General features: G+C 38.3%; 1 protein-coding gene across 1 annotated transcript; it reads right to left on the bottom strand.

Annotated features, from left to right (window-relative positions):
- Positions 1-1,454: 1,454 nt before the first annotated feature.
- Positions 1,455-5,377, bottom strand: LOC123399930 (GDP-mannose 3,5-epimerase 2). The gene is made up of 7 exons (XM_045094320.1): positions 5,269-5,377; positions 4,181-4,576; positions 3,319-3,412; positions 2,990-3,119; positions 2,765-2,897; positions 1,946-2,153; positions 1,455-1,845 (listed from the first exon to the last, which is right to left on the bottom strand). Exons 2-7 carry the CDS (start codon positions 4,573-4,575, stop codon positions 1,690-1,692), a joined length of 1,116 nt encoding a protein of 371 aa, XP_044950255.1. The 5' UTR covers position 4,576; positions 5,269-5,377; the 3' UTR covers positions 1,455-1,689.
- Positions 5,378-11,159: the final 5,782 nt, after the last annotated feature.

The raw sequence follows: 11,159 nt of genomic DNA, 5'->3' as shown, positions 1-11,159 counted from the left end.
GGAGAGATCAACACATTGACCTTGCCATGTCCAATTGGCATCGACGCCAGACAATACCACCACCCTACACACGTCTATCAACACATGTCCATCATTGAAACCCCGTTACATCACGCCAACGAGATCCGCCATCGTCAACGCAGTAAATGCCACACCGCACAACCTCCTGATCCATATGGGAAACATGAATGCTTTTTCAAAACCAGAACATTTTTCAAATTCAAAAAAAATAAATTAGATATGCGTATATTTTTGTAAAATGGGAACATTTTTTGGAAATCCGGAACAGAACATTAAAACATGAGCAGTTTTTTAAATTTGTGTACATAATTTAAAACTCCCAAACAAAAATTCAAACTCGAATATTTTATTGAATTTGTGAAGAATTATTAAAATGGAAACATTATTTGAAGCTCCCAACAAAATTTGAAAACGCGAACTTTTTCCAAAAATGGTGATTAAATATTTAAATGGGAAGATTTTTTTAAATTCTTAAACATAATTTGAAAACGTGAAAATTTTGATGTTCCACAACATTTTTTATATTTGTTAACAAAATTTCGAAATATGAACATTTTTTAAACTCCCATACAAGTTTTAATTTATGAACAAAATTTAAACATGTCAAAAAAAATTAAATTTCCAAATAAATTTTTAAATATGGGAACTTTATTGAAAACAAATAACTTTTTTGGTTTCTGAACAAAATTTAAAAACGTGAACATTTTTTGAAACGAAGCCATCAAACATTAAATTTTATAAACAAAACACAAAAATAATAAAATTTTATGTAAAAATGAAGAGAATTTGTAAATGAAGAATACTTTTTGAACATTCCTAATATTTTTTTGAAATTATGAATAACTTTTGAAATACGACAATTATTTAAAATTTAGGAGATTTTTATAAAAGTAAGAACATTTCTCAAAGATCAAGAACATTTTTTGAATATAGACTTAGTTTTAAAATAGATAAAATAACTTTGAAAAAACTGAAAAAAGAAGAAGCAAAAAACTAATGAAGGAAAAGAAAAAGGAAAAAAGAAACAGAAACAGAAAAAGAAAAACAAAAAAGGAAGAAAAAGGATAATTTTATGCGTGAGGTTCGCATAAATTTTTGAATCATTTGGACATCTAAGCATCTTTCTACAAAAAGGACAAATTCAAGGTCTCTAAAAAATTCACTGCTCATGCACGGTTTTAACCCGACTTATCCTTTTAGCTGAGAGATGCTTAGATGTCCAAATGATTCAAAAATTTGAGTAGAATTCACACATCAAATTATCTACCACTGGAAAAGAAATTGGAATTTTATGAATTCTGAGCCTGGTCACCAAAACACTGCACTCGAGCAAAATATACATCTTCCCTCCTAAAAAGGTATTTTTGGTTATTTCAAAATATACCCTAAAAATTATCATTCGAAAAGAAGGTCCAAACAATGACTCGTGAATATCTCACAAAGTAACAAAATATTATTTCATTGTTGTCATTAAGACGAACTGACCGGATTTTACATGTACAAATAAAATGTTTAACATTAATAACATCCTCTTGCGCCAAGCAGTTATTCCCGTTTACAACAGCACAAAAAGCTACAAATCTCACGCAGTATATGAAAGTTCAGACTGAATCAAGAAATGGCGTGACAACTGACAAACAACTGATCTCCTTGCCTAGGCGAGAGTGTTCACTCCTTGCCATCTGCGGCGCGGAGGGAGCCAAGCTGGACCGGTGCCTGCGTGGTGCAGACCTTGGATGATCCGTATGCCGACACGTCTGCGCCTTCGGATTTTTCCTTCTCCAGCTGCTCCTTGATCCAAAAATACGTGATCCTCAGCCCATCCTGCAGGCAGAATTTGGATTCAGTTTGACGAGTGATGAGCATCTGTATATGTGTGACTGAACAGAACAAAAAGGATCTTCTGAAAATTTCAGGAGGGTACCTTCAGCCTCATGGTTGGAGCCCAGCCAAGCTTCTCCTTGATGAGTGTGTTGTCAGAGTTACGGCCACGGACGCCCTCGGGGCCAGGGATGTGGTGGATGGGCAGCTGCTTGTTCTCGAAGCCCAGGACTATCTCAGCCATCTCGTTCATGCTCACCATTTCATCACTCCCGATGTTTACAGGCTCGCGGAAATCAGACTTTGTGAGCCTGAAGGTTGAAAAAACAATTTTTTAGCAGCCATAAAAATCAAATTGCTCTTGAACAAAAGAGAGAACTTTATAATTTATTTATTTATGGTAGGATGAGAATGAAGATTCACTGGTTTAACATGATACTCATTAGGAACACATGTGTAGTATTTTGATAAGAATAGCCTATACATCACAGAATTTGCAATAGAACTTGTGACACTCCCAAAAATAAATGAAATCACTGCCAGCTTTTGGAATACTTGTGAGATAAAATTGTTCGCTGGGCCATCACAATCAATTAAGAAATTAATCTACTAACAGGTGGTTGTCAAATTGCAATTCTGTCGACTGGGAATCAACATTTCATATGAAACTTTTAAGTCTCAGGAAAGCTAAAACAATTGATGCTTCCCTTGGAAGTTAGAACTAAAGCTGCAGCCCATTAATTGTGATCTCAGCACAACTTGTCTTATTATCCACACTAGATAGAGCAATTCATGCTAAATTTATTTGATGCTAACATAAGGCATGCAAAAGCAAAAAAGTAGGACGTACCAGTACTAGATTTGATAGCAAAAAATAAGAAATACTAGACTAGATAAACATAAGTTGGTAAAAAATAAATACCTGAGGACACCCTCCACACATTCATCAATAAATGTGAAGGATCTAGTCTGCAGACCATCTCCCCACATCTCAAACCGGTCAGTGGAGGTTAGAGCCTTTCTGCAGAAAGCAGCAGGTGCCTTCTCCCTTCCACCTATATAACCAAAACAATTGTCAAACTTCAATAGCTAGCTCACCAACACATTAAGAATAACACCTATATACTACTACGAGATAAAATCTTACCCTTCCATGTCCCATATGGACCATATATATTGTGAAAGCGACCAACCCGGCACTCAATGTCAAAGTCCTTTGTGTAGTGCTTGCACAATTCCTCAGTGGCAAGTTTCTCCAAGCCATAGGCATCTTGAGGCTAAAGATAAGGCATTGCGGAAGTTAGTGCTATTTTATCACAATAATTAAGGTGTTAGTTCGTACTCCCTCCGTTCTAAAATAAGTGTCTCAAGCTTAGTATAATTTTATACTAGAGCTAGTACAAAGTTGAGACACTAATTTTGGGACGGAGGGAGTATTTCATAAAGAAACATATATGAGTGCTACAGTTTTCAAACCTCTGCCGGCCAAGCATCCGCCTCCTTCAAGCTAACTACAGTTTCCAGCTGCTTAAATTCAGGGTAGATGCAAGCACTCGAAGCATAAAAGAACCTGCAGGGAGGAAATTGAAGTTCATTAACATTTGGCTTGAGTCAACTGTTAAGGTTACTGTTTTGCTGTTGCAATATGGTTTCCTTCCTTCCATCTGCATGACTAAACAAAACTGCAACTTTCTGCATTAGGTCAAAATTATTGTAGTTGAACACATATTCTTCTTTCTTGTGATTAGTGCGGGACAATGTTTTGAAGGATCATTTTTCTTCATTGCTTCTAAGCTTACCAAACCATTACATATTAGTTAAATATGATACTGGTTATGTAAATGAATATTGCGAGATAAAAGGTCGGGGCAGATAAGATGTTGTTCAAAGATTTTAACATTTTCTGGTCTTAACGCCAATGTAACAAAGAGTCGCTACATCAACCCATCATATTGCAAAAAGTAACCCAATAAAAACTTGCCCCTATATGGGCCCATTTGAACGCTATCTCAGCAAACATAACCATGATGCATAAATAGGAATTCTACTACTTTTCCCTAATAATGTACTTAATGTGGAACATTCATTTCTCCATATCCATGAACTGAACAAAGATGTTGATAAGCCCCCTTAATTATACAAGAAACGGACATACTGCTGCCTAATCCACAATATATGTGGAGTTTATGCATTTATAGGATTTTCTTTGGACAGACAGACCTAAACCTTTGTCGAAAAAAGACAAACCTAAACAGACAATAACAGTTAGCATCTTATATAGCTTCCCCAGATGAAAAAACAAGAGGTCCATAGAAGCTAGTACTGGATGGATTGTTACCTCTTGACACCATTGATTCTACCAGCCTCAAGCATGTTAAAGCTGATCATAGTGTTGTTGTACATGATGACAGAATGGTTGGACTGGATGAAGCCCATCCCTCCCATATCAGCTGCCAGATTGAAAACATGGTCAACCCCAGTGGTTACCTTGAGGCAGTTGTCCATGACCCTCAGATCAGCAAGGTGAAACTCATGGCAGAACATATCCTCTTCCATGTGTTCGTTCTTCTTCCAGTCAGAGGCGATGATGTAGTGCCCCTCGCCCTTGAGGCGCTTTGCAATGTGGGAGGCTATGAAGCCGCCAGCTCCTGTAATCGAGATCCGCAGCTTCTCGAATGGCCAATACGGCTCCTTCTCCAACTCGGCGTACGTGTACTTCTCGTTGAGCGCCATTCTACAAACACGCAAGTTAAAAGCTGTAAGATGGCAACCAAATAGCATAGGACCGCAACCTCTTACGGCGAACAATAACATCTCTCTTATACCAAGCAACCGATTTCGACAACTAAAGGCGTAGAACTTGTTTGTAAACGTGGTGCAAAATGTACCTAGTAAAATCGTGAGGCATAATCATGTAAGTATATTCAAGATATGTAAAAGTAGCTGAACGGACACATTAGCAAAAACATTTAATCATTGCATAGCGGACGGGTGACACACCACCTGACGACTGACTGATGAAGCCGGGTTCAAATGAGCATCCATCACACAAGGCCACATGATGGCCAGCGGACTGCTCAACAACAGCAATAATGGACGAATGACTAGCTAAGCTGACTGCTTAACCAAAGCAATAATAGACCGCACGAGCAGTTCCCTTTCTTCCAAGAAGGGACAACAAAAAATCCGCCACCGACAAGCGCTTCATCATCCCCGCCACCGACAGCGAGCGCCGGCCACCCAGTGCCCGGCCCCACCAGATCTACCGACCCCGCGCCCATGCTCGCCGCGGCGGCCGCGCCTCCCGCTCGCCGGGGCGGCGGCTCACCGACGCATCGCCATGGATGGCCACGATTGTGCCTCTATGTCTCTCTCCCGCAGGTCAACCCCTCGATCTGAGAATGAAAAAATGGCAGGGGGACGAACCTGTGAGGGAATCGGGGAGCTGCTGGAGGACTGTTTTTTCCGTTTTCTCCCCCAGAATATTCTGGGTACCGGAGAGGAAAGGATGATGAGGGGCATCTGGTCAGGCTGACGAGCTCGGTTACTTATAGCCCCCATATGGGCCGGGCCGGGCCGGGCCGGGCTTTAGATGGATCGGATCGTCACTTGGAGTCAAGCTAAGCTCTTTTGACTTTGAGCAAGATTGTCTCAAAGAGAGAGACTTTGAGCAAGATTTACGATTTACTCAATCATCAAAGTCGCAAACACCCCTCATTCATTCACATAGAAAAATGTTCATCTATATATTTGCCTAATGGGATGAGTAGGGGCCTACGAGCTTGAGCTTTTCTTAAGAAAAGAAAATAGGGGGCAGCACCCTCTCATTCATTCACGTAGAAAAATGTTCATCTATATTTGTATAAGAAAAAACGGATTCAAAAACCATCAATTCATGTTTCTAAGAAATTGGTTTATTACAATAGAAAAGGCGGAGAGGAAGCTCTCCTTTTTTTTGCGAGGAGAGGAAGCTCTCCTTACCAAAAAAAATCCACACATGTCACCCCAACGACCTATGTTGCTTCGGTGACGAGCAATCGATATGTTTAGCATGCAATAAATGGTATACCAAATATCAATAACAGCGATAATCATATAATTACCATGTAATTAATATCTTCCTAATATTATGGTGCAATTAACATTCTACCAAATATTTCACACACAAATTATTTTTACCAAATATTAGCATGCAATTGATATTCTGTCAAATATTCCTCAAAAACTATATTCTGCCAAATATAAGCATGCAATCAGTATCCTACCAAATATTCCTCAAACTATATTCTACCAAATATTAGCGTGCAATTAATGTTCTACCAAATACTCCTCAAAAACTATATTCTACCAAATATTAGTGTGCAGTTAATATTCTATTGAGTACTCCATAAAAAATAATTTCTACCAAATACTAACGTGCATTGCACATATACATTTACTGGTTACAAATAATGGTCCTGATTTCATCATATGGTTCATTAGACCAACTAGATGATAATCCTCGCATTAACGTGGTAATCCTGTTAAATGAAATACATAATTAGGCGTGAGAATTCTAAGAGGTAAGTTTTAAAATGGTAAAGACTTCATGTCGGCTACAAAAAGAAGAGGATCGTCCCATACTTGTTGTACCATACTAACAAGGAAGCTCATCGGTCGATTCTAAATAAGAGAGTTGGTGATGGTGAATCAATCAGAATATGGGAGGACATGTCGATCCCTACCAACTATTCCTACAAGATCATAGTAAAACCTCCTAACTCTAATGTTAATAACGTCGATCAGATTCTTGATGCCACCAACAAATATATGGGATGAGGAGATTGTCAGAGCTAATTTGCTAGGTATTGATGTTGAAGCTATCCTACATACACTAGGCATTTTTGGTGACATCGGCATATAAGTTGCTTATTAAGAAACAATGGAGAATGGTTCTCACTTCAAGCTCGAGTAATGGGTATAGTATGGCATGGAAAATCTTATGGCGGATGGAGGTTTGACCCAAAATGAGGTGTTTCTGGTGGAGGGTTATCCACAACTTTGTTACATGTCATGCAGTGCTGCTTCGGGATTGACGCATTGAGAAAATCTCGTTCTACGAGGATTGTTGGGTTGAGGAGAGTACATATCATGCCTTATTCACATGCCCATGGGCTCGCATGTTCCGGGAACAGATGGTGACATGACCTGGGATTAAACTTCCCAAGCTTCATCCAGACTTGTGGACACTTGATATGATACAGGGAGGTAAGGTGGACTAAAGCTTGACGTGTATGATTTTATGTAGTGTGTGACCAGTTTGGTTTGAATGGAATGCAAGGAGGCATGAGGAACAACGATGCTCGGTTCCAAAATCTGCTAAGTGAGCAATTGATATCGTAGCGGAGTTAGCTCAGATTGGAAGGGAGCAAGAAAAGACTAACATTCAGTTCCAAGATTGGCGGAAGCCGCTAGACGAACTATTCTCAAACTTAATGTGGATGCTCGATTTGTTGAAAGTGCAGGTCATGGAGGTATCGGTTGTCTCATCTGCAATGCAACTGGAAACCTTATACGGGCACAAACCATATGGTATGATTTTGCTACTTCTTCTAGGTTGATGGAGGACATCGTCTGAGATGCAATTTGACTAGCAAATGATATGGGATGGCAGCAGATTGAGATTGAGAGAAATTCTGTGGAGGTAGTAAATCTTTGGAAATCATGGACTTTTGAATGGCCTAATATTGCATGTGCTAGCAGGAGGTCAAGGAGCTATGCGAGAATTTTACTAGCTTTAGCTTATCTTACATTGGAGGCAATATGAAAGCCCATCTTTATACTCATCGGGCTAGTGAGATTCGTCGGAGGTGCCTTTGGATCAACTTTGTTCCAAACTTTCTTCGTGATTGTATTACCCATGAATGTATTACGTCTGAATAATCAATAAAGATCTAAACTTACTAAAAAAATATAAGTTATGAAAAAAAGTAAGAGTATTCTTAATTTTTACTTTAAAAATGTTTAGAAAATATGGACAATGTAATAAAATGGTGTATAAAAAGAGTGTCATTTTTATAGAATGCGAAGGATCGACTATATAGGTACGCTCCAAGCACCCCACACATATACAGTGTCTATGAGAGCATAAAACTTAGTGCAAAAAATTACCTAATGACTTACATGCATGAACTGATGATGTGACATAACAACACTGCATGGATATAGTAATGGCATAAAAACTTAAACTTAGATGCATGACTTGATGATGTGGCATGGTTGCATGGCTACAAAATATAGGTATAGTGCATTTCACAATTAAGTGCAACGTCATTTGAAACCCACTTAGAATCCACTAATGCATGTTGCATGATAGAGGATTCTCATGCTAGATTGGACAAATGCTGGTGGATCGAGCTAGTAAATCTAACAACTACAACAATTTTGATGATGTGGAAACATGCATGTTGAGACAATTTGAAATAGTGGGATCACTCTTAGGTATATAGGATACGACCTAACATCATGTTCTTCAGATTTGTCAGTACATGAATTGACTAATTACAACAATGTATGACTTTAGATAAAATCACTGCATAAGAACTTTGTGGCCCTACTTTTAACATCCTCAATTATGGCACCTAAAGGGGACATGTCAAAACTCACATCTCGTACCTTATCCATTTGCGACAATAAATTGGAGGCCATCTAACTCTTGTGAAAAATGACATCTACAACAAACATGAGGGCTTGCCTAACATCAACACCTTCACCCACTTCTGTGTTTTGGATGTGATCAACATAAGAGCCTCTATATGCAACCAAATGTGCTTAGATGATCTCGCACCACAACTTCATAGGCAGTCCGTCCTAACTGGGAGAAAATCACAGCATCTACATTGATTGTATTCAACAACCAACCTTCTAACGGTACACACCATTTTTGGGTTAATCTTGAGGTTTCACGTTCGTTGAAAGCTGGTGGGCTAACTTTACCATTGTGATAGTTGTTCATGTTCTCCGAATTTGGCACATAGCCACGACCATGATCACATCTTGGGATGGCATGGCTACCACTATCAAGTCGAGCAACCATTTTCTTAATATGAGTAAGTTTCTTTAGTTTTATGAAAATTCCATAGCTCTTTTTTGACCCCCTCCTTTTACACATTGTCACTATGTAAAACAGTATTCATTATTCAATAGTTAACTCTATATTGCAAAAATAGCACTCGTATCCTTGTGGGTATTGATCGCGGCTGACGTTTGGAGCACTAGGTAAGAAGTTGTGTGCTACTCTCCAAAGCACCTTATTCATCTTGTTAGGGCACTGAATGGCCCAAAGTTTCTTCCAAGCCTTTTCCAGATAATATTTTTTTCATGGTGCCTATACCTGGAATGCTTCGGTAACTCCAAAATATATATGGTATACCTAAGTTATATGTTACTATTAGTATGTACACCATTTTTAGAGTAAGTCTGTGATGGAAAATTATTACATCCCTCTAAGCTAATAGGAATGCTTAAAACTTTCCCCGAAATTTCTTTTAAAAACTGGCCTTAAAGTTTTCACCCACATATGTGACGAGGATAACTTATCCCATGATCTCCAATGTAATGTTTCCTTTGCAACTTCAATACCCCCCTAGAATTTAGATATTGGATGTATCATCGTCAGGCATGTACTTAATGGAATCTAAAAGCAAATCATAACACGTTGGGATGACCTGAGACAATGAGTTATGAAGAACCTCATTTCCATCTCTTGACAGATCTCAATCACTATACTCGTTAAGCCGTTTGAACATCTGACTAGGGAGAAAAATGAAACTACTCGTTAGAAAACATTTCAACTAGGTCGGCAAGCCAAGGCATGTCGCTTGAACTATATCATCTTGCATCCCAAATGATTGCTTCACAAATTCCTTGAATTGTGTATCACAATGTGAAACAAAGAAACTAAACTTTTATAAAGGTTTATCTTCTATCTTGGTCCATCACAGTGGCTTAGTAGCACATATTTAAGGGCATCCGTGCTTCTGTTATCTCCCTTGGTGAAGAAAACAACATCATCAACGAACAATAATGGATGGTCCATTTCTATCATTATGAATGCCCTTTAGTTACCAGATGCTTCTTCTTTTTTTGCAAAAAGGAAGAAAGGTCTTCAACACAGGTTAAAAATAATAAGAACTATTGGGGTCCCCTTGTCTAATACCCGTAGTTAGCAAAATTGATTTGGTTACTTGACCACCCACCTTAACAACATATTTAGCCAATTTACACATATCATGACCATCTGCATCCAATTGGTTCGGAAACCAAATTTTAGTAGAACTCCCTCGAGCTAACTCCAATCTACCTTCACATAAGATTTTGTCATGTTTATTTCCAATGCAAAGAAAGGATACCCTGCCTTCTTCTTTCGAAATGTGTGGAGATGTTCAAATGCGGCTATGACATTGTTTCTAAGTAGCCTCCTTTGCATAGAGATGTTGTATTGCTCAGATTTTATCTGTGGCAAAAAGAGTTTAAGGCGATCAGCGATTACAACTATTTTATAGATTAAATGGCATATGCTTATTGGTCAAAAGTTAGAGAGCATATCAGCATTATTAACTTTTGGGATAAGAAAGATTACCAGATCGCAGAAGCCTTCTTCAATTTTCCTTCCCAAAAGAAGGCCTTTAAATTGTTCTATCGGACATCTTCTCCCAAAACATCCCAATATATTTAAGCACATGAGTTTTTGCTCACAAACACCCTTGTTATATTCCATTGTCACAACGCTCTTGCTTAGAACCAAAGATAACTTGCAGGAACATCACAATAAACCTCTACAAGTGACAAACAACCAATTTCTCAACTCTTCATGAAATTGACACTTAAGTAGCCACACCAGCCATGTGCGCTTACACGACCTCAAGCTATTTTGGGATGCCGTTGCCAGGGAACTAAACTTCTTTGGATTTTGTTTTAAGTTTTGGTATGTTATTGTTTACTAAGTTATTTTACACATTTTAGGCAAAAACATCAATATCAACTCACAACAATGAAACTATTTGAAAAATGATTTCACGTCTTGGGGAACAAGGAGGAGCATCAAGGGTGCCATGGATCAAAATTTTCAATTTCAAACCATGGACCGACGGCCCGGCTATCTCGAGAGAATAATAGATCGCATGGGAAATACACTTTGGTTCCTGGTTGTAAATGTACCCCATACGAGGATTTTTTAATAATTAAATAAAATTCAAAATAGTTCAAAATTATTTTTGGATTAAATTCGACTTTGTTTTGCACTAGTATCAAAATTTCATGAAAAATAAACCAACATT

The sequence above is a fragment of the Hordeum vulgare genome, chromosome 5H, assembly GCF_904849725.1.
Source record: "Hordeum vulgare subsp. vulgare chromosome 5H, MorexV3_pseudomolecules_assembly, whole genome shotgun sequence".
Taxonomy (NCBI): Eukaryota; Viridiplantae; Streptophyta; class Magnoliopsida; order Poales; family Poaceae; genus Hordeum; species Hordeum vulgare.
The sequence above is the reverse complement of the archived record's forward strand: the minus strand, read 5'-3'. Positions and strand labels throughout refer to the sequence as shown.

Coding starts and splice junctions, on each gene's coding strand:
- LOC123399930 (XM_045094320.1), bottom strand. CDS start 4,575: ATGGCGCTCAACGAGAAGTACACGTACGCCGAGTTGGAGAAGGAGCCG. Junction 3,413..4,180: donor AGAATCAATGGTGTCAAGAG/GTAACAATCCAT, acceptor TCCTCCCTGCAG/GTTCTTTTATGCTTCGAGTG. Junction 3,120..3,318: donor CGGATGCTTGGCCGGCAGAG/GTTTGAAAACTG, acceptor CCTTATCTTTAG/CCTCAAGATGCCTATGGCTT.